General features: G+C 42.8%; 1 protein-coding gene across 1 annotated transcript in view; it reads right to left on the bottom strand.

Annotated features, from left to right (window-relative positions):
- The window catches only part of LOC122563007 (lysine-specific demethylase 7B-like), a 103473-nt gene that overhangs the window by 30048 nt on the left and 48959 nt on the right, over positions 1 to 24466 (bottom strand). The window contains exons 15-16 of the mRNA XM_043716310.1: positions 16590 to 16684; positions 970 to 1118 (exon numbers count right to left, since the gene is read on the bottom strand). Coding sequence (XP_043572245.1) covers positions 970 to 1118; positions 16590 to 16684 — 244 coding nt within the window. The remainder of the gene's footprint in view (positions 1 to 969; positions 1119 to 16589; positions 16685 to 24466) is intronic.

A 24466-nucleotide genomic window follows, 5' to 3' on the forward strand; every position in this document is an offset into this window, starting at 1 on the left:
GATACGAAGATTGGTGGCGTTGTGGATAGTGAGGAGGGCTGTTGTTGGCTGCAAAGGGACTTAGATATGATGCAGAGCTGGGCTGAGGAGTGGCAGATGGAGTTCAACCCTGTCAAGTGTGAGGTTGTCCATTTTGGAAGGACAAATAAGAATGCGGAATGCAGGGTTAACGGTAAGGTGGAGGAGCAGAGGGATCTTGGGGTCTATGTTCATAGCTCTTTGAAAGTTGCCACTCAGGTGGATAGAGCTTGTAAGAAGGCCTATGGTGTATTAGCGTTCATTAGCAGAAGGATTGAATTCAAGAGTCGTGAGGTGATGTTGCAGCTGTACAGGACCTTGGTAAGGCCACATTTGGAGTACTGTGTGCAGTTCTGGTCGCCTCACTTTAGGAAAGATGTGGAAGCTTTGGAGAGGGTGCAGAGGAGATTTACTAGGATGTTGCCTGGAATGGAGAATAGGTCGTATGAGGATAGGCTGAGAGTGCTCGGCCTTTTCTCATTGGAACGGCGAAGGATGAGGGGTGACTTGATAGAGGTTTCTAAGATGATCAGGGGAATAGATAGTGTAGACAGTCAGAGACTTTTTCCCCAGGTACAACAGAGTGTTACAAGGGGACATAAATTTAAGGTGAAGGGTGGAAGGTATAGGGGTGGGGGGATGTCAGGGATTGGTTCTTTACCCAGAGAGTGGTGAGGGCATGGAATGCGCTGCCTGTGGGAGTGGCAGAGTCAGAATCATTGGTGACCTTTAAGCGGCAATTGGAGAGGTACATGGATAGGTGTTTAAGCTAGGACAAATGTTTGGCACAACATCGTGGGCTGAAGGGCCTGTTCTGTGCTATATTGTTCTATTTCTATGTTCGAAACTGCATAGCAATGTTCAAATTACATCAAAAATTCTCTCAACCTTTCTGCTAAAACAGCAGGCCCAGTTTCAAGTCTCCCATCATAACAGAGATCCCATCCTCACCTCTCAACTGTGCTGTCCTTCTTGCAACGCTTCAGACTCGTCCTGGGCTTATCTAGCACTTGCTGTGACCCCTCAGCCTCTGACTGGATTGTCAACCCATTCTCACTTCCAGATGACCAATGGGATTCCTCGCTTCTAGAGTCTGCTCTCTAAAATAAAAAAAACAATATTAGTTGTAGAAGTGACAAAGTCTTGCTTGTCCTTAGACTGTGCCAAGTTAACAAATTAATTTTTACTTATAGCAGCTTGTATTTATATTACACCTTTGCAGGAGTAAAACATTGCATCACAGGAGTCTTACAAATAATCAAGCTAATGCTCTGAGGACACAAGTTTAAATCCCACTATCGTGGAATTAAACACAATTCATAAAATCTGAATGTGAAAGTTAGTTGTTACGGTATCAGTGAGGGTGGCTGTCATAGATTATCACAAAGACCCATCTGGTTCACGTGTATTCTTCAATGACTATGATTGAAAATTAGATGCCCTTGTCTGACCTACAGGCAACTCAAGATTCACAGCAACATGGCTAACTCTTAAGTGCTCTCAAAAATAACCTAGCAAACCACAAAGTTGCATCAAACCATGGTAAAGTCTGATAAAAGGAATTAAATTAGACAAGAACAATCCTTCCTGTCTGCTCCTGGCCCATATCTCTATTTTCCATTCATAGAGTTATCCAAATGTCTTTTAAACATTGTACTTGTACTCACATCCACTACTTCCTCAGGATGTTCATTGCATATACAATTCACCTCTGTAAAAAATTTGCCCCGATGTCTTTTTTAAATCTCTGTCCTCTCACCTTAAAAATGTGCCCCAATGTCTCGAAATCCCCCATCCTACGAAAAAGGCAACTAAAATAAAATCTATATCCCTCATTAAATTTGTGGGCGGCACGGTGGCTAGCACTGCTGCCTCACAATGCCAGAGACCCGGATTCATTTCCCGCCTCAGGCGACTGACTGTGTGGAGTTTGCACGTTCTCCCCGTGTCTGCGTGGGTTTCCTCCGGGTGCTCCGGTTTCCTCCCACAGTCCAAAGATGTGCAGGTCAGGTGAATTGGCCATGCTAAATTGCCCGTAGTGTTAGGTAAGGGGTAAATGTAGGGGTATGGGTGGGTTGCGCTTCGGCGGGTCGGTGTGGACTTGTTGGGCTGAAGGGCCTGTTTCCACACTAAGTAATCTAATCTAATCTAAATTATAAACTTCTATAAGGCCACCTCCCAATTTCCTATGCTCCAGTGAAAAAGGTTCCAGCCTTTCCAGCATTTCTTCATAACTCAAACCTTCCATACCTGGCAACATCCGGGTAAATCTCTTCTGAGCCCTCTCCAGCTTAACAATATCCTTTCTGTAAGTGGGTCACCAAAACTGGACACTATATTCCAGAAAAAGCCTCACCAAAGTCCTGTACAACCTCAACATGACTTCACTTTCTTTTATTGGTTACAGTACAGGAGTTGGGAGGTCATGTTGTGGCTGAACAGGACATTGGTTAGGCCATTGTTGGAATATTGCGTGCAATTCTGGTCTCCTTCCTATCGGAAAGATGTTGTGAAACTTGAAAGGATTCAGAAAAGATTTACAAGGATGTTGCCAGGGTTGGAGGATTTGAGCTGTCGGGAGAGGGTGAACAGGCTGGGGCTGTTTTCCCTGGAGCAGAGGTCAAGGGGTGACCTTATAGAGGTTTACAAAATCATGAGGGGCATGGATAGGATAAATAGACAAAGTGGGCAGCACGGTGGCACAGTGGTTAGCACTGCTGCCTCACAGCGCCAGAGACCCGGGTTCAATTCCCGCCTCAGGCGACTGACTGTGTGGAGTTTGCACGTTCTCCCAGTGTCTGCGTGGGTTTCCTCCGGGTGCTCCGGTTTCCTCCCACAGTCACAAAGGTGTGCAGGTCAGGTGAATTGGCCATGCTAAATTGCCCGTAGTGTTAGGTAAGGGGTAAATGTAGGGGTATGGGTGGGTTGCGCTTCGGCGGGGCGGTGTGGACTTGTTGGGCCGAAGAGCCTGTTTCCACACTAAGTAATCTAATCTAATCTAATCTAATCTAATCTTTTCCCTGGGGTCAGGGAGTCCAGAACTAGAGGGCATAGGTTTAAGGTGAGAGGGGAAAGATATAAAAGAGACCTAAGGGGCAAAGTTTTCCACACAGAGGGTGGTACGTGTATGGAATGAGCTGCCAGAGGAAGTGGTGGAGGTTGGTACAATTGCAACATTTAAGAGGCATTTGGATGGGTATATGACTAGGAAGGGTTTGGAGGGATATGGGCCTAGTGCTGGCAGGTGGGACGAGATTAGATTATTTTACAGTGTGGAAACAGGCCCTTCAGCCCAACAAGTCCACACCGCCCCGCCGAAGCACAAACCACCCATACCCCTACATTTACCCCTTACCTAACACTACGGACAATTTAGCATGGCCAATTCACCTGACCTGCACATCTTTGGACTGCGGGAGGAAACCGGAGCACCCGGAGGAAACCCACGCAGACACGGGGAGAATGTGCAAACTCCACACAGTCAGTCGCCTGAGGCGGGAAATGTACCCGGATCTCTGGCGTTGTGAGGCAGCAGTGCTAACCACTGTGCCACCGTGCCGCCCACAATTGGGTTGGGTTGGGATGTCTGGTCGGCATGGATGGGTTGGACCAAAGGGTCTGTTTCCATGCTGTACATCTCTATGACTCTATTCAAAGGACTGAGCAATGAAGTCAAACATGCCAACATCTTTTTTTAAATATATATTTTTATTGAAAAATAGAATTGTTTTAATGTTACAACAAATTCAAAACAATACAATTCAAAACAGTACAAAGAAAGCACAAAAAAACAAAACTACTCATGTATAAATGCATAAATCTATATTTTAAAAACCCAACTAAAGAAATAACTAATAACCAACTAATAAATAATAATACTAATAAAGCTCAGCTCGACCATCGAGAGCACTAGTTTACAGATATTCTTGCATTCGCAGTTTCCCTCTATATGGGTATTAGACTCAAAGCACAATTGTCATAGCTATATAAAAGCCCGTATTAGTCTGTGCCCACCTTGTCCAAAAAGGGCCACCATGTCTTATTGAAGTTCAGTTTTATGGTGCACCATACTTGTAAGGAAGTCCAAAGGCATGTGCACCATAACTATCTTATGCCAGCCTGACAAACCCAGGGATTTTCAGACACCCAATCTAGCAGCATATTCTTTCTTGTGCAGAAATTAAGAATATTGAAAAGTTTTTTCCTGTACACATCTAAAGGGAATACACTGGGCAGACCAAGAAGAGGAGAAACGGGGTCCATCTCCACCTGCCCCCTCTGTTGCACCTACCATGGCGCTCCAGTATGCCCGGAGCCTGCGGGAGGACCAGAGGCAGAGGCAATGAGTGAGAGTGCCTGCATTCAATTTGCACTTGGGACACGTTGAAAATACTCCTGCTTTAAATTTTGATAAACAATCTGGAGCCAAGTGAACCCTGTGGAGAATCTTCAACCGTAAAGCATGGGTTCTATTTGCAAATTGAGATCTTTCTCATGTTCTCCCAAATATCCTCCTATGTCTGAGGAGATCTCAACACCCAACTCTCTCTCCCACAATCTACAAAGCCGTTTGGCTTCGTCCTATGGGACCACTCCCCAACAGGTGATAAAGGGTGCTGACAAAGTGTGTTCTTAGCACTAAGGACCCACTTCCCTGTGTCAGATATATAGGGATCAGTTAAAAGTGAAGTCCTTTTTTGAATGAAATCCCCAATTTGGAAAAAACGAAAGAGGTGCCTGCTAGGTGACTCGTATTTCCAAGCTAACTGGTCAAAAGACATCCTTGTGTCACCCTTAAACACATCATCCAGGCAAGACAGACACCTAGCTGCCCATAGTTTAAACCCAGAATCCATCATCCCCAGTTGAAAACCTGGCATGCCAAATTTTGGTGTAAGAAATTGTGTTTTGGGGGACTGTCTTCACTCTGCATGCCCTCTGTGCTTTAACAGTATTAATAATATATTGGGTTGTGGCAATATTCCTTAACTGTCATCATTTTGTGCAGGAACAGCAAACTAGTAAGGGGGCACCTTGTCTGAGAACTTTCAATATCTAACCATATTGAAAGAGGGTCCCCACAGGCCCAGTCACTCACATAAGATAAAAGTGAGCTTATTTGATAGTTTTTAATGTCCAGGAGATCTACTCTCCCAGTCTGTGAGGCATGTGCAATTTAATTAGCTTAATAAGGGGCCGCTTACAATGCCAAATGAAGGAGCTGAACCAGCTGTTCACAATCCGACCTAACCAGGAAACCGGAAGCGCCTCTCATCTTCAAAGGTCTTGTTTGATTTTGTCAAATAAATGGACAAAATTAGATTTATACAGCGGATCAAAAACGGGAGTAACGAATATACCTAAATAGACAACCCCCCACCGCCCCCATGACCACTTAAAAGGGAATTGAGATTCATCCTCAAAGCCTGGTATTTTCATAAGACCACTCATTGGCATAGCCTCCGATTTTGCAAAGTTGATCTCGTAACCCAAAAAGGTGCCAAACAAATTGACACATTGTATCAGACGAAGCACCAAAACTGCTGGGTTTGACAAAAAGCTGAGGACATCGTCCGTGTACAACAAAATCTCGTGTGATTTTGACCGTACTTCTGAAGCCAGTATATTAAGATCCTTATGAATGACTTCTGCCAGCAGCTCAATCACCAATGTAAAAAACAATGGCGAAAGGGGACAGCCCTGCTGACTGACCCTAAAGATGTTAAAATTGCTTGATCACACACCATTGGTGAGAACAATGGCAAGAGGGTCATTATAGAGAACCTTTACCCATCTTATAAAGGCTTCACCCAAGCCAAACCGCTCTAGAGTATAACAAAGGTACGGCTGTTTGACCCGGTCAAATCACCAATCCCTGTATGACACGCTTGAATCACATTAAGTAACCTCCTAACATTATTGGAAGATCTGCGGTTCTTTATAAAGCCCGTCTGGTCATCTTTAATAATAGAGGGCAACAGTTTTCAGCCTTAACGCAAGAGTCTTAGGAAGGATTTTAAAAATCAACATTTAAAAGTGAAATGGGCCCATAGGAAGCACAGTCCTACAGGGCTTTCCCTTTTTTAAGAATAAGAAAAATATTGGCCTCTCTTAGAGATGGAAGGAGATGATCGTGACTGTACGAATCATTAAATGTATTGAGCATTGGACCTGACAACACTCTTATAAATTCCTTTTAAAATTCACTGGAAAGTCCATCAGGACCAGGTGCCTTTCCACTCTGAAGCTGCTTCACAGTCTCCTGCATCTCTTGCTCTGATAATGGTGCGTTGAATAAAGGCTCTTGTTCAGGAGTCACACCTGGGTGCTCCAGATTCTTGAAAAAGTATTCCACCATGCCCGCCCATCCTCAACTTGTGTAATTTGGAGCAAAGTCTCCAAAAATGCCACATTAATCTTTTTAGAATCACAGGTTAAGTTTCCAGAACCTTCCCTGATAAACGTAATGGATTGGGGGGGGGGGGCACTCTTTTTCCAGGGAAGATACGCTAAGTACTGTTTTGCAAAAGTAAGCTCCTTCTTTGCTGTCTGCATGAGCATGGAGTTCAATGTAGACCTAAATGCTGTGATCCTTTGTAGCTTAGCCTGTCAAAGTACACCTTCTCAGTTGACTTCAACCGTGTTTGAGCAGACGTGCGATCGGTAATATTACCATCTCTGATCACGCTCCAGTGTACTTGGTGGTTAAGATTAGGGACACTGTAGCGATTCCAAGACACTGGCAAATGGATCCCTTTATCCATAAGGAAAGTAAGTTTGTTAAGTATTTCTCCAACAAATTCAGGGCTTTCCTAGACATTAATTCAGGTTCGACCAGTAGCCTGTTCATCCTCTGGGAAACTACTAAAGCTTATGCCAGTAGTTTGCACATTCTCCCTGTGTCTGTGTGGGTTTCCTCTGGGTGCTCCGGTTTCCTCCCACAGTCCAAAGATGTGCAGGTCAGGTGAATTGGCCATGTTAAATTGCCCATAGTGTTAGGTGCACTAGTCAGAGGGAAATGGGTCTGGGTAGGTTACTCTTCGGAGGGTCGGTGTGGACTTGTTGGGCCGAAGGGCCTGTTTCCACACTGTAGGGAATCTAATCTAATCTAATCAAAAAAGCCACAGAACATAAAAACTACACAAACTAAAACCACTACAGTTAACAAACCTACACACCTATCAAAAACTATATACAACAAAAACCAAAAAACAAACCAACGTATAAAGCGCCAATGACACAAGATGGGGAATTCACATTCCGCTCAAAGAGGGCACTGACACTCCCCAAAACCCTACCTCCCACCCCACTGCCAATCAACAGCCAGGGAATTTAAATTCCCGAGCCAGGCTTAAACTGTCCGTATATAGGTGTCTAGCCATCCCAACCATTATCTCTCTTCCTAGCTAGAGCCGCACCACAAATACAAGCAAAAAAAAGTAAATAGAAAAAAGAAAGAATAACAATATTCCAGCGGCACACTGGCTCAGTGGTTAGCACTGCTATCTCACAGCACCAGGTCCCAGGTTCAATTCCAGCCTCGGGCGACTGTCTGTGTGGAGTTTGCCCATTCTCCCTGTGTCTGCGTGGGTTTCCTCTCGTTGCTCCGGTTTCCTCCCACAGTCCAAAGATGTCCCACAGGTCAGGTGAATTGGCCATGCTAAGTTGCCCATAGCAATAAGCATTAGTCAGAGGGAAATAGGTCTGGGTTGGTTACTCTCCGGAGGGTCGGTGTGGGACTTGTTGGGCGGAAGGGCCTGTTTCCACACTGTAGGTCATCTAATCTAATCTAATCTAATCATACGTACGTATGAAAAAAAGTGAATAGTGAGCACCCCACCCATCCCCTGGTATAGCCTAACTTATATGTTAAAAGTAAATACCCTTTCTGTTCCCGAGCATAATTTAACCCAAAATTATTACAAAAAAAAAAGAGGAAAAGAAAACCCCAACAAGACTTCTTTTCTTTTAAAAAAAGGAATACAGATATACCCAAACAATGCTATTATCTGTACATATTAAATTGCTCAGACTAAGTTAGTTTGTTCACAAAGTCATGCTTTTCTGGCGAGTCAAAATAAGTATACAGATCCATTAAAGGTACTCCAAAGCACTGCCATGATTTGGCGATGGTGGTGTTTGACTGGGGTGTACAAAGTTCAAAATCACAATACCAGGTTATAGTCCAATAGGTTTATTTGGAAGCACAAGCTTTGTCAACCACCTGACGAAGGAGCAGTGCTGCAAAAACTAGTGCTTCCAAATAAACCTGTCGGACTAAAATCTAGTGTTGTAAGATTTTTAACGAAGCACTGCCGTGTACCTTAGAGAGTACTGGATCCCAAGCTCCCTCAAATCTTTTCTTGAAGCCATCATAGAATTTCTTTTCCAGATCACCGCTGCTGAACGATCCTGGAAAAACACGATCCTAGAGGCCTCATAAACTAAGGCCTTTGGATCCTTCCCCCTGGATTCTGGAAGCTTCCATGATTCTCTGCTTGTCACTATAATTATGGAACCGCACCAGGGTAGGGCGAGGGCATTGGTCCAGACCTGGTCTCTATGCCGTGACCCGGTGAGCTCTCTCAATCTTCGTACTTCCCATTCCAACCTCCAAGTTAAGGAATTTCAGCAGTCAATCCTTAATAAATTCCACTGGTTGTTCACCTTCCTTCCCCTCTGGCAGACAAACCATCTGAATATTTTTCCTCCTGCCCCTGTTCTCAAGATCATCAACCTGATGCAAGTTACGGACCTGCGTCTCCATGGCCTGAATCCTGTCCTTGGAGGAATCAGTCTCACCTTCCACCACAGTGATCCTGCGTTCAACCTCGTCCAACTCCCCCCCACCCCCCACCTCCGACCGCTGAGACCTCCCAGTCACTGTTCATGCTTCTACAGCATAACAAAGATCGGGGCCAGCTTGTATTTGATCTACTTACCCAGCACCTTGCAAGATTTCATGAGCTCCGAAACTAAGGCCTGGTAAGTAATTGAGTCCGAGGAGCCTGTAGGTTGGGCTGCAGCCCTGGGTGAAGCTTCTTCTGCATCCTCGGTAGTCAAAAACGCAGGTAAGTAATTTCTTATGACTTTCTAGGATTCTTAACTTTTTCAGGGTCTTAGATTACCACAATGACCTGTGTAGGGTGGTTAGGACTCTGTCCTATCTGGGATGCGGTGCAGAGCTCAGCAAAGCAATCTTCCTAGATCGCCATCTTGGATCCCCCGCCAACATCTTTTTAACCACCATGTCGATATATGGTGCAAATTTCAACAAATTATATACCTGAAACCCTAAGTACCACTGTTCTACAACACTACCAAGGCCCTACCATTAATTGTTTAAGCCCTACCTTGCACTTATCCATGATTTGGAGGAGCCAGTGTTGGACTAGGGTGTATAAAGTTAAAAATCACACACACCAGGTTATAATCCAACAGGTTTATTTGGAAGCATTAGCTTTCAGAGCACTGCTCCTTCATCAGGTAGTTGTCAGAGTCCTAGGTTACCACAATGACCTGGGTAGGGTGGTTTGGGACTCTGTTCTGCCTGCACTGCAGTGCGGAGCTCAGCAAAGCGATCTCAGCAACCACCTGATGAAGGAGCAGCACTCCGAAAGCGAGTGCTTCCAAATAAACCTGTTGGACTATAACCTGGTGTTTTGTGATTTTTAACTTTATACTTATCCAGATTGTCATGAACGATTCTAGACAATTAAACAATTCATTGGAGGAGAAGACCTCACAAATATTCAATCCTCAACAATTGGGGAGCCCAGCACTTCATTGCAAAGGATAAGGGTCAAGCATTTGCAACCACCTTTAGCCAGAAGTGCCAAGTGGAAGATACATCTCAGCCACCTCCAGAACTCCCAAGTATCACAGGTACCAGTCTGAAACCCATTTAATTCATGTATATCAAGAAATGGTTAGAGGCACCAGATACTACAAAGGCTATGGGCCCCAACGACATTCCAGCAATTGCACCAAAGACATGTGCTGCTCCAGAACTAGCTATACTTACAACGTTGTTGTCTCCCTGACAATGTGGAAAATTTTCCAGTTATGTCCTGAATACAAAAAAAAGGACAATTCTAACCCAACCAATTACCACCCTATTAGTTATATGTGATTGCCAGTAAAGTGATTAAAAAGATAATCAGCAGTTTGATCTGCAATAACCTGCTCTCTGACACTTAGCTCCTGAACTCATTACAGCTTTGGTCTAAACATGGACAGCAGTCAAAAGTTAAAAGTTAAAGTGAGAATGGGTTGTCCTTGATATAGAGGTAGGGTTCATCTTAGTGTGGAATTAAGAATCACAATCAAAGCTGATATTAATGGGAATCGGGGGAAAACAAACAGAATTAGTACAATCTGAAGGCCATTAAAAGAGACTTGGGTGGAAGATTACATTGATTGGGACCTAAAGACTGAAGGGTACATCAACAAGGGATCACCAACAATCTGTCCTAGGTTTACTTACGTCAACGCAATGGTCAAGAAAGCACAACAACTTCCTCAGGAAGCTGAAGAAATTCAGCATGTCCACAAGGACTCTTAGCAATTTTTGTAGAAACACCAGAAAAGGCATCCTATCTGTTTGCATCACAGCACGACATGGCAACTACTCTTCTCAAGACTGCAAGAAATTACAGAGAGTCCTGTACACAGCCCAGTCAGTCAAGCAAAACAGCCTTCTATCCATTGATTCCATCTATACTTTCCACTACCTCAGGAGATATAATCCTCTCCCACCTTTTCCACCTCTTGTATTGTGCAGAAGATCGTGCTTGAATACACATACAAAGAGATTCAAGAACAGCTTCTTCCCTGCTGTTATCAGACATAAGTAAACTAGGACAGATTGTTGGTGATCCCTTCTTAGATGTTAATTCGGCGGCTGTAACACTGTATTCTGCACTTTACACCCTGATGCACTTTGTATGGTATGATCTGCCTATATTAGCACGCAAAACACCACTTTTCACTGTATCTCAGTATATGTGACAACAATAAATCAATTTACAGGGCATTTAGAATAAAGGACAGGAATACAGCACAGGAAACGGCCTCTTGACCCACCAAGCCTGCACCGACACCTGACACCTTTCTAAACTTCTTTTATTCATTCGTCAGATATGGGCATCGCAAACTGGCCAGTGTTTACTGTCAATCCCTAGTTTCTCTTGACAAGGTGGCAATGAGTTGCCTTCCTGAACTGCTGCAGTCCACCTGCTTTGAGGGGGGAATTCCAGATTTTGACCCAGAACAGAGAAGGACCAGCAATATACTTCCAAGTCAGGATGGTGAGTTGCTTGGAAGGAAACTTACAGGTCATGGTGTTCCCATGAATCTGCTGCCCTTGTCCTTTTAGATGGAAGTGGTTGTGGGTTTGGAAGGTGCTGCCTAGTAAGGTGGATAAACTCAGAGCATTGATGAGCACATGGGAATATGATAATTGTTACAATCACTGGCAGTTCAACATTCCAGGGTATAGATGAAGGGAATTGATGGAGAGGTGGGACATTGCATTATTGATAAAAGAGACCATCACTGCAATAATGAGGGAGAACATCCTAGAAGGTTCTTCAATAAGGCCATCTGGGTAGAGCTTTGAAATAAAAACAGTGATCACTGGGATTAGAAGACAAGCCTCTCAACAGTTGGAGGGAGGGGGGGATAGATAAGTACACAAATCAGAGAGGTGTGAGAGGAATAGGGTTACAGTAGTAGGGGATTTCAATTTTGCTAATGTTATCTGCGATTGCCTTATTGTAGAAAGATTAGACGGGACGGAATTTTTAAAGTGCATCCAGTAGAAGTTTTTTGTGCCAATATGTGGCTAGTCCTACCAGACGGGACTGTGGTAGACTTAATGCTAGGGAAAGAAGTCAATCAAGTGGTTGAAGTTTCAGTTGGTGAGCATTTGGGCATGGTGACCATAACTCTAAGTTTTAAAGTCATTATTGAAAGAGATAAAGGTTGTGCAGAAGTTAAGTATCTAAATTTGGGGAAGACCAATTTCAATATTATTAGATGGGATCAAATAGAGTCACAGGTGGACAGGGCAGTGAAGATGGCTTTCGGCGCACTGGCCTTCATCAGTCAGGGCACTGAGTATAGAAGTTGGAAAGTTATGTTGCAGTTATACAGGACATTAGTGAGGCCCCACTTGGGAGTATTGTGTTCAGTTTTGATCACCTTGTTATAGGAAAGATGTTATTAAACTAGAAAGAGTGCAGAAGAAATTTACAAGCATGTTGCCTGGACTCAAAGGACTGAGTCATAGGGAGAGGTTACACAAGGTAGGACTTTTTTCTTTAGAGCAGTGGAGACTGAGGAGCTACCTGATAGAACAGTATAAGATCAGGACAAGCATGGATAGGGTGAATGCACTCAGTCTTTTTCCCAAGGTAGGGGAATCAAGGACTAGAGGGCATCAGTTTAAGGTTAGAGGGAAAGCGTAAAAGGGAACCGGAGGGGCAACTTTTTTTTTTAAACACAGAGGGTGGTACGGGTATGGAATAAGCTGCCAGCGGAAGTGGTTGAGGCAGGTACATTAACAACATTTAAAAGGCATTTGGATAAATACATGGATAGGAAAGAATTTGAATGATATGGGCCAAGTACAGGGAAATGGGGTTAACACGGACGGATATTTTGATCAGCATGGACCAGTTTAGGCCAAAGGGCCTGTCACTGTGCTGTTTACAGAGACAGATTGGGAGCAGCAGTCTGCAGCTAAGTCTATATTTTGAAAGTGGGAGCCTTTTAAAAGTTGTATAGTGAGAGTTCAGAGCCAGAAAATTCCTCGAAGAATGAAGGGCAAGTGCAACCAGTCCAGGGAACCCTGGACGTCAAGGGATACTGAGATTTTGATAAAGAGTAGGAACTGTATGTTAAGTAGAGAGCATTAAGAACAGGGAAGGCCCTTCGGGAGTATAGAGAGTATGGGGGGGGCCGTGCTTAAAAAATTAGGAAGGCAAAGAGAGGCACAAATTACATTTGGCAGATAGAATTAAAGAAAATCCTGAAGCATTAATAATGGATATTAAGAGCAAGAGGATTACCAGGGAAAGACCTTACAGCCCAAAGGGGCAATCGGTGCATGGTGCAAGAGGACAAGGGTGAGGTTTTAAATGAATATTTCACATCTGTACTTACAAAGAGCTGGAGGTGTAGCTGGAGATTTCAGTTGGAATGGTGAGGTTCAGAGATCATGTTAAGATTAATTAAGGAGGCATGGTGACAGTGGTTAGCAGTGCTACCTCACAGCACCAGGTACCAGAGTTTGATTCTAGCCCTAGGTGTGTATGTGTGTGTGTGTGTGTGGAGTTTGCACATTCTCCCTATGTCTGTGTGGGTTTCTGGTTTCCTCCCACAGTCCAAAGATGTGGTGGATTAGCTATGGGAAATGTGGAGTCACGGGAAATCTGGCGGGTTGCTCTTCAGAGAGTCAGGGTGGACTCGATGGGCCAAATGGCCTCTGCCTGCACTGCCAGGATTCTATGATTTTAGGTGATGTTAGATGTATTAGTGCACATAAATGTGCATAAATCGCCAGGGCATGATGAGAAGCTATCTCAGGTTGCCATGGGAGGCAAGGATGCAAAAAAAACATGCTGATAGATAAAACGAAGGAATATCCAAAGGCAATTTATAAATATATTTGGTGGAAGAGATGACCAGGGGGAAGAGTAGGGCTGATTTGGAACCAAATGGGCAAAATGTAACCAAAATCAGGGAAGAGAACTGTGATATACTTGAGCAAATCACAAATGGGGGAACGGGTGGACAGATAACTATTGGAAATAATTCTGACGTACAGAATTAATCTCCACTTGGCTAGGCAAGGATCAATAGAGAATAGTTCAGCGTTATTTTGTCAGGGGAAGATTATGTCTGACAGGATCAGAATCATAGAATCCCCTACAGTCTGGAAGCAAGCCATGTGGCCCATCCACACTAACCCTCCAAAAAGCATTCCACCCAGACTCAGCCACTTACCCTGTCTCTATAATCCTGCGTTTCCTCTGGCCAATACACCTAACCTGCACATTTTGGACAATAGGAAGAAAACGGAACATCTGGAGGAAACCCACGCAGTCACGGGGAGAACATGCAAACTCCTCACAGATAGGCTCTGTGAAGCAGCAGTGCTAACCACTGAGCCACCATGCCATCCCAGCAGGTTTCTCCAGGGTTTTCTGAGGAGGTGACTAGATGTAGGTTATTCAGTCGATGTAGTCTACTAGACTTCAGTAAGACTTTTGACAAAGTCTTGCATGGCAGATTGGTCAAGAAAATCCCATGGGATCAAGGATAATTTGGCAAATTGGATTCAAAATTGCTTTGTGCCAAGAGGCAGACAATGATAGTCAAAGTAAAACAAATTGCAGATGCTAGAAATCTGAAGCAAAAACAAAATGGGGAATAACTCAGTGGTTCTGGAAGTATCTGTAGAGACAGATGTAGTGAAGGCTGAGAGTCCAACAGCCCTTTGTCAGAACTGATGAAAGATCACTAGACTTAAAATGTTGACTGTTTCTCTCTCCACAGAGAAGTTATTTTTGTGACATGAAGCCTGTGTCCAATGACATGCTATAGGGTTTGGTGCTGCTTCTCTTGCTGTGTTGTGTACATTAATGATCTCGACATGAACGTACACTCACAGATGTCATGAAAATTGGTGGCATGGTAAATAATGTGGAGGAAAGCAAGAGAGTACATGACGAATGATAGGATCCTAGGTGGTACAAGTGTATCTTGGTTTGCATGTCCACAAATCCTTGAATAAGGTGTTTAAGACTACATGATGGCTACTTGACTTTATTAGTCAAGCCATTGAATACAGGAGTAGGGAGATTATGATGGAGCTGGATGAGACTTTAATTACCCCACTGTGTATAGCTCGACTTGCCACAGTGCATTAATGATTAGACTGCACTCAGGAGAGTGCAGAGGAGGTTCACCAAGATGTTACCTGGTTGGACCATTTCATCTAGGATTCACACCAGTGTCCACAGTTTCCACAACTGCAACACATTACCTGCCCAGCTATCTCTATTTTATTTAATTAGCCGGGATATTAAATATTTCAAACGCAAATTTCTTAACTGTACTCTTCAGTTGTAATAACATCTCCTGATTTGAACTGCTGAGCCAAATAAGTGAAGCATGGAATAAATACTTACTAATCAGCGATCCACTTTTCTGACAGGAAACAGATTGAAGGGGCTCTTTGTTCTCACTGTCGTTCCCACATAGGTCTGCTCATCTCTATTAAGCTGCTGATGCTGCACGTTTCAGAGGAAATTACCTGCTCTCATTCTTTTAGATGCTGGTGACTGCCTCCAGGTTCTCCTCGTTCACTCCTAAGTAAGCCTATAGCTTAATACTACCCAGAAGTGATGCCCTATTGGGCATCATCCCTCCTCAACAAAAGCACACAGCCTCCCGCCATGACGAAATGTGAGAAATCACAATACATTGCTGAGTTCCAGTAGCTACCATTTCCAAAATTGCAGATGATACAAAATTGAGGTAGAGTCAACACTGAAGAACTGTGCAATACATGACAACAAGATATGAATACATTTAAAAAGATTAGACATGTAAGTGTTAAATGTATTGAAGAGTTGATAAGTGTTAGATATTACTTTTCCTACCAAAGTGTAAGGAAATTACATGTTAAATTAGAAAATGAGAATCTAAATGGGGTTGAGGAGGGGAAGTGTGTAAGTGTACAAATACACTAATCACAAAGTTATAATGAATAGTAATAAGGCCATAACAAGAACAAAGCAAACTTTTTTTAAAAGTGGAACAGGGTTAAGAAGTTAGAGCAGCTAAACTTATGTCAATTTATTTTAAGCCACACTGCAAGAAATTCTGGTCACCGTATTATAGAAGAGAGGCACTGGAAGAAGTACAGAACAGATTGACATTGATGATAGCAAACTGCAAACTTAAAATTACCAAGGACGGATGGCAAGGCTGCTTCCTTTTTAATTTTGTCAACAAACTGCTAAGCTGTGATTTAAAGGATGCCTTCAAAGCATTGGAGGTATTTGAAAGAAGAGAATGTTTCCACTTGTGTGAAGAGTACAGCTGGACATTTCAGTGCAAGTTAAGTACCAAGAAATCTAATGTGGAATTGGCAGAAATTTCTTTCCCCAGAGGATAGGTGAGAACATGAAATTTGCTCTCACAGAACGAAGTTGAGGTGAATAATATTTAAGTGAAGCTAGACAAGCACGTGGGTTGCTGATTATTAGAGAAGAGGAGACTATAGTCAACAATAACCTGGACTGTTTGAGCCGAGGACCTGTTTGCATGCCATATACTCACTCTAATTCTATGTCCTGTTTTACTGCAGACAGTGGTAAAGCACATTGCTCTAGTCTCAAACCACCCAATACCAACAGACATAATGACAAGTTCCCAAACCAGAGAATCTCAGCAGAGTGGCTAAACTGCCAGTGCAAAGGATTAGGTACGCAGTGACACCGTCTCTCTCAGATCATAATCTAGCAGTACCTGAACAGACAGAGGACTAGAGCAAATACCTGCAGGCTGTATTTCATCTCGACATCAGAGTCAGAGAGGTCAGAGGATTTGGACATTCCGTCTCCGAGTTCAGTTTTCATACTTTCGAAAAACCCTGCAAAGAAAAGCAGACTAACTGAGAAGGATTTATTGGGTATGAGCATCAAAAGATATGGATTGAAGTCAGAAAAGTGAATTGGGTGTATTATTCAGTGATGATCTGATAGAATTCTGTTTGGTTTATTATACCATTCATTCATTCTTATTCTCACACACATGCTGCAACAACCAGTGTTAACTTTAGTTCATGAGCCTAGTATGTTAATGGCAAGACAAACAGTTATTGCCCTCAAGGAGATGGTAGTGAGGTGCCTTCTTGAACTGCTGCAATCCACATTGCATATGGGCATCCAATGTGGTGTTGGGGAGGGAGTTCCAGATTCTGACCCAGTGACAATGAAATAACAGACATTATAGTTCCAAGATAACACTGTGTAGCTTTGAGGGTGTTTTGCACATATTGCTCTTGTTCTTTCAGCAGTAAAGTTTGCAGGTTTGAAATATGCTGTCAACAGACCTGAAGCTCTGCCACAGGCCTATAATTCTTATTGTTTTCACAGCTTGCAGATACAGGGCACAACTTTCAAACTGGCAGATGGCAGGAAATCTGGATGCATACTAAACAATGATGAAAGAATAATCAACTTAGAAGTTGAAGACTGGCTAGTCAAACAACCAAACACATTGCAGATGAAAGTCAACATAGCCAGATGTGGTTTTGTTGGGGAGAATGAGAACAACAACAGAATGCTACCATTTAGCATATGAACAAATGAATAAGGAAACAGTAGGCCAATCAACTCTTCGTGTCTGCTCTGCCATACAATAAGTTCATGGCTGACCCCATTTTAACCTCAACTCTACCATTCTGCATACACCTGATAACCTTTCATCCCCTCTGCAGTCATAAATCTACCTCTGCTTTAAAAATATTTAAACATTCCGCACCCACATCCTTCCAAGGAAGGAAACCCCAAGAATAAAGCATTTAAAGGAGAAAGTTGGGGCAGGAGCCATAAATCATTGAAAGTGGTAGGACAAGTTAACAAAACAACTTATAAAGCTTTATAAATAGAAATACTACAATATAAAAACTGGGAGATTATACTAAACCTCTTTCAAACACTAATTTTGTCTAATTCTGGGCACCACATTTTAGGAAAGGTGTGAAGACCTCTAGACACAGTATGGCAGAAATTTACCAGAACAGCTCTCGGGATGAGTGATTACAGGTTATGTGGACAGAATAGAAAAGTTAGGATTGTTCTATCTGGAGCACAGAAACATTGAAAAACTTTGATAGAGCTGTTGGGAGGTCAATTGCATGAGGAAAGCGTACAGTACTGTAAACGGCAGGACCCTTCGGAGCATTGATATTCAGTGGGATCTTGGGGTGAAAGTCCTAAATGTAGGAATACAAGTAAATAAGGTGATAAAAAAGGTGTACAGCATAATTGTCTTCATCGGTCATGGCATTAAGTCTAAAAGTTGGCAAATCATGTTGTATAAGACAACATTTGGAGTATTGAGTGCAGTTCTGGTTGCCACACAACAGGAAGGATGTAGATGCTTTGGAGAGGATGCAAAAGAGATTCACCAAGACATTGCCTGGATTAGAGTGGAAAAGCTTTAAGGACATCTTTGCAGAAGTTCCTCAGGGTGGTATCCTCGGTGCAACCATCTTCAGCTACTTCATTAAAGTTCCTCCCTCATAAGGGAGGAAGTGGGGATGTTCGCAGGTGATTGCACAATGTTCAGCACCAGTCGCAACTCTAGAGATACAAAAGCAGTCCATGTTCAAATGCAACAAGATTTGGACAATATCCAGGCAAGGGCTGACAAGTGGCAAGTAACATTTGTGCTACACAATTGCTAGGTAATGACTACCTTCAATTGTAGTCAGTCAGTCAGTCAGTCAATCTAATCACTACCCTTGACATTCAATGGTTTTACATCACCGAGTCCCCCACTCCTACCATTCTGGGGATTACCATTGGCCAGAAACTCAAATGAATTCACCATATATACACACTGGCTATGAAATTAGGTCATTGGCTAGTAATACTGCAGTGAGTAACTTGCCTCTTGACTCCTGAAAGCCTGTCCACCATATGCAAGACACAAGTCAACAGCATGATGGCATACTCCCCACTTGCCTGAATGAGTACAGCTCCAATAACATTCAAGATGCCAGGAAAAAGCAGCCTGCTTAATTGGCATTACATCCACAGGCATCCACTCCCTCCACTACCACCACTCCAACAGCAGCAGTGTGCATTACCTACAAGATGCAGGTTAGAAATTCACCAAAGATCTTTGGACATTCCAAATCCACAACCACTCCCATCTCGAAATACGAGGGCAGCAGATACATGCAAACACCACCACTTGCAAGTTCCCCTCCAAGCCACTCACTATCCTGAATTGGAAACATATCGCCATTCCTTCACTATTGCTGGGTCAAGTTCCTGGAATTCCCTTCCTCAGGGTATTGTGGGTCAACCTACAGCAAGTGGACTGGAATTTGATTTTATTTATTATTCTTGCAGATACCAATATATAGTGACAAATATTTTTTTGCATGTCATCCAGCCAAATCATACCTTACATAGGTACATCAGGGTAACAGATCAGAATGCAAAACAGAATACAACACAGCTACAGAAAAAAATCAACTCTAATATGAGAGGTCCATTCAGAAGTCTGATAGCACTGGGGAATAAGCTGTCCTTGAATCTGTTTTCAAGCTTTTGTTTCTTCTGCCTGATGGATGAGGGTGTAAGAGAGTATAACTGGGGTGGGAGGGGTCTTTGATTATGTCGGCTACTTTCCTGAGGCAGCAGGAAGTACAGACAGAGTCAATGGAAGGAAAGCTAGTTTTCAAGAAAGACAAGGCTGCATTCACAGCTCTCTGTAATTTCTTATAGTCTTGGACAGAGCAGTTGCCATACCAAGGTGTGATGCATCCAGACAGAATGCTTCCTATGGCCATCTATAAAGATCACTGAGAGTCAGTGGACTTGCTGAATTTCCTTAGCCTACTGAGGAAGTAGATACATTGGTGTGCTTTCTTGACTGTAGCATCAATGTGAATGGACCAGGACAGATTGTTGGTGATATTTACTCTTAGGAACTTGAAGCTCTCAACTACCTCTACCTCAGCACTTCCACTCCGCTTCCTGAAGTTGATGACCAGCTCCTTCGTTTTGCTGACATTGAGGGAGAGATTGTTGTCTTTACACCATGCTCTCTTTTTCCTGTACTCTATCTTGTTAATCTTTGAGAAGTGACTACAGTGGCGTCATCAGCAAATTTGGTTTCTAACAAATGGTGGAGCAGACTCAATGGGCTGAATGGCCTCATGTCTGCTCCAGTGCTCTTGTGGTCTTAGGTTAGTGTGAATTTGGCCATACAGATGAGAGAGAAAGTATAGGACTGCAGCGGTGCAATGCAACAGCTCACCACCACCTTCAAGAGCAACTCGGGACAGGCAATAACCAGCCAGAGATATCCATGCCCAATGAACGAATTTAAAAAAAAAAGGTTGGACAACCTTAGATTGTTTCTGCTAGAGTGCCGGAGGCTGAGAGGTGACCTGACACAGCATATAAAATTATGAGAGGGATGCATAGGGTGGGTAGTCAGAATCCTTTTCCCAGGGTGGAAATGTCAAATACTAAGGTGCATGGGATTAAGTGAGAGGGGAAAGGTTTAAAGGCAAGTTCTTTCTGCAGAGAGTGGTAAGTGTCTGAAGTGTGCTACCAGGGAGGTGATAGAAACAGATACAATAGCAAAGTTTAAGAGGTATTTAGACAGACACATGAACAGTCAAGAAATAAAAGAGTACAGAGCATGTCCAGCCAGATGAGATTAGTTTAGAACAACATCATGGTTGGCAGAGACATGGTGGGCCAAAGGGCCTATTCCTGTGCTGTACTGTTCAATATTACCAATCAAAAAATAAGCCATTTGTATGTTTCCTAATAGCTAGCTATTGTCTATTCATGCAAATGTTATCCCTTACACCATGAGCTTTATTTTCTACAGTAACCTTGGATGCAGCATCTGATCACATGCCTTATTGAAATTTACATAAAACAGATCCACCAATTCCACTTAATTCAAAGCACTCCAATCAATTGGTTAAACATTATTTCCCTTTCACAAAATCATAACGATTGTGCCTGATTTTCTTGAACTTATCTAAGTGCTCTGCTAAATTTTTTCTAGTAACAACTGGAATTGTCCCTAACAGATGTTAAACTAATTGGCCAATAGTTTCCAGTTTCCATACATTTTTGAACAAACATTTGCTATTTTACAATCTAGTGGAACATTCTCCAAATCTAGAGAATGGAAGAAGATTTAAAACAAAGCATTAACTATCTCACTATCCACTTATTATATTCTGTTTAATCTTCTGACCTGCCACCCACATTTGATACTATTTTTAATTTCTTTAACTAAGCACGGATGGTTGGTCCTCCCCTTATAACTTCCCTTTCTTATTGAAACACATCTAAATCATACTCATTCTGACATATCTTCCTATAATATCTACCACTACATCTTTATTGACCTATTCCTTAATCTAATTTGCTGGTTCACTTTAGCTAGTTGTCTTTTCATGCCTTCATAACTGGCTTCGAGTTCCAATTAATAGTACTGGACCAACCCTTCTCTTCCTCAGACTCAATTTAAAATTCATTATGATTGCTGCTGCCAAATGCAACAATGTTATGCCTTTAGATTAGATTAGATTTCCTACAGTATGGAAACAGGCCCTTCAGCCCAACAAGTCCACACTGACCCTCCAAAGCGTAACCCACCCAGCCCCATTCCCCTACCCTATATTTACCCCTATCTAATGCACCTAACACTATGGGCAATTTAGTATGGCCAATTCACCTGACCTGCACATCTTTGGATTGTGGGAGGAAACTCACACAGACATGGGGAGCATTGCAAACTCCACACAGATAGTCACCCGAGGTGGGACTCGAATTGGGTCCCTGGCATTGTGAGGCAGCAGTGCTAACCACTGAGCCATCATGCCGCCCCAGTGTATTTAGTCCTGATTTCTTTTAAAGAAAGAGATTGAACAAGAGGTTGTGAGCAGTCTGTGGTAATAAGCAGCTTGTGAGGCCTTGAAGTTTTTTTTGAAAAGTTGGAACAATAGACGCAGCCAGAGCAGATGTGGTCGAGCTCTCGCAGACCAGGATTTCTAGTTTTTCAGGTTTACTTTTAAGCAATTGCTGTTAGGAGTCTGAACAGGGTTGGAAGCTGCAGTAAAGGTCTGCCGGCTGCTACTCTGAATTTTCTCTTGATGTCTTTCCTCATGGGTTTGAGTTACCCCGAGAGACAAATTTGCTTTCTGAATTTTGCCAAGGGATGGGTTTACAGAATGTTCTTATATTGGAACAGTTAATTAGTATTAGTAACTGTATCTATTATCCTGTTAAGTTTCCCCAATAGAGGTAAATTATTCTAAGTTCTTCTTTCTTTTGTATTTGAAATATTATGTTTGAGTAAATTGTATTTTGCTTAACATCAAGTAGTTTCACTAGTCGAATTGCATCTAGAACACATCACTTTACATTTGCCTTTACAATAAGAAAAAGTTAGGGTCTAAAATAGGTCTGGTCTGGTCCATAACACAAGGATTGCCTTCATTTTTTGATCATTAAATCAATCTTAGTATAGTCTCCATTCTGGAAGAATCGAATAGATGCTATTCTCAGAAACTTCATATTCCTCATCTAGGTTAACTTCTCCCATCTAATTATTCCAGCCTACGAAATAATTAAAATCTCCCATGATTCCTACCATGCATTATCATTAGTTCTTCCTTTATGCCTCATCCTACCTGTGCTTACTGTTACTGGGCGTAGATATCGCGGGGTAGGAATGGTTGTTGGATGTTCCGGAGTTTAGATGTTTCAAAAGGAATGGGGTCGGGGGGGGGGGGGGGGGAAGAGAAATAAAGGTGGTGGAGGTGTGGCATTGCTAATCAGGGATAGTAACTCAGCTGCAGAAAAGGAAATCATCAAGGAGGGTTTGTCTACAGGGAGTCAGAATGGGTAGAAGTCAGAAACAATAAAGCAGCAGTTACTTTATTGGGAGTTTTCTACAGGCCCCCATTAGCGACAGACACAGAGGAGCAGATCTGGAGGCAGACTTTAGAAAGGTGCAGAAGTAACAGAGTTGTTGTCATGGGTGACTTTAACTTCCCTAATATTGATTGGAACCTACTTAGTTCAAATAGCTTGAATTGAGCAGTTTTTGTCAGGTGTGTCCAGAAAGGGTTCCTGATGGATTATGTAGATAGGCTGACTAGAGGGGAGGCCATATTGGCTTAGTGCTTCGCAACCAACCATGCCTGGTGTCAGATCTCTCTTTGGGAAAGCATTTCGGTGACAGTGATCACAACTCCATGACCTTTCCTATACTCATGGAGACAGATAGGAACAGACAGTATGGGAAAGTATTTAACTGGAGGAAGGGGAATTACAATGCTATTAGGCATGATCTAGAGTGCCTAAATTTGGAACAGATGCTCTCAGGGAAATGTATGACAGAAATGTGATGGTTATTTAGGAAGCACTTGTTGATAGTGGGACAAACCTGTCCAGAACTGAGGCAAGGAAGGAATGGGTAGGTTGAAAGAACCTTGGGTGACAAAGGATATGGAACATCTAGTCATGAGGAAGAAGGAAGCTTACGCAAGGTTGAGGTGGCAAGGATCAGATAGGACTTGAGGGTTACAAGGTAGCCCAGGAAGGAACTGAAGAATGGATTTTGGAAAGCTAAATCAGGGCATGAATAAGTCTTAGCAGGTAGAATTAAGGAAAACTTTAAAGCATTCTACACATACATGAGGAACAAAAGGATGGCCAGAGTGAGGGTTGGGCCAATTAGGGATAGTAGAGGGAACCTGCACCTGAAGTCAGAGATGTAGCAAAGGTCCTTAATGAATACTTTGCTCCAGTATTCACTACGGAGAGGGACCTTGATATTTCGGATGACAGCGTGAAACAGACTAATATGCAAGAACAGGTTGATGTTAGGAAGGAGGACGTGTTGAAAATTTTGAAAAACATAAGGATAGATAAATCCCCTGTGCCGGATAGGATATAATCTAGGTTACTACAAGAAGCAAGGGAAGAGATTGCTGTGCCTTTGGCAATGATCTTTGCATCCTCACTGTCCACTGGAGTAGGGCTAGATGATTGGAGGATGGCAAATGTTATTCCCTTGTTCAACAAAGGGAACAGAGATAATTCTGGGAATTACTGACTAGTCAGTCTTAGATCAGTGGTGGGCATTAGTTTTAGAAAGGATTCTGAGAGACAGGATTTATGAATACTTGGAAAACCGTAGTTTGATTAGAGATAATCAGCATGGCTTTGTGAGGGGTAGGACATGCCTCACAAACCTGATTGAATTACTTGAGGATGTGACAAAACATGTTGATGAAGGTAGAGCAGTGGATGTGGTGTACATGGATTTTAGCAAGGCATTTGATCAGGTTCCCCATGGTGGACTCATTCAGAAAGTAAGGAGGCATGGGTTACAAGGAAATTTGGCTGTCTGGATACAGAATTGGCTGGCTCATCGAAGACAGAGTGTGGTGGTAGATGTAAAGTGTTCAACCTGGAGCTTGGTGACCAGTGGTATTCTACAGGGATCTGTTCTGGGATCTCTTCTCTGAGTTTTATAAATGACTTGGATAAGGAAATGGAAGAGTCGGTTTGCTGATGACAGGAAGGTTGGTGGAGTTGTGGATAGTGTGGAGGGCCATTGTAGATTACAATAGGACATTGACAGGATGTAGACC

The sequence above is a fragment of the Chiloscyllium plagiosum genome, chromosome 26 (assembly GCF_004010195.1).
Source record: "Chiloscyllium plagiosum isolate BGI_BamShark_2017 chromosome 26, ASM401019v2, whole genome shotgun sequence".
Lineage (NCBI taxonomy): Eukaryota > Metazoa > Chordata > Chondrichthyes > Orectolobiformes > Hemiscylliidae > Chiloscyllium > Chiloscyllium plagiosum.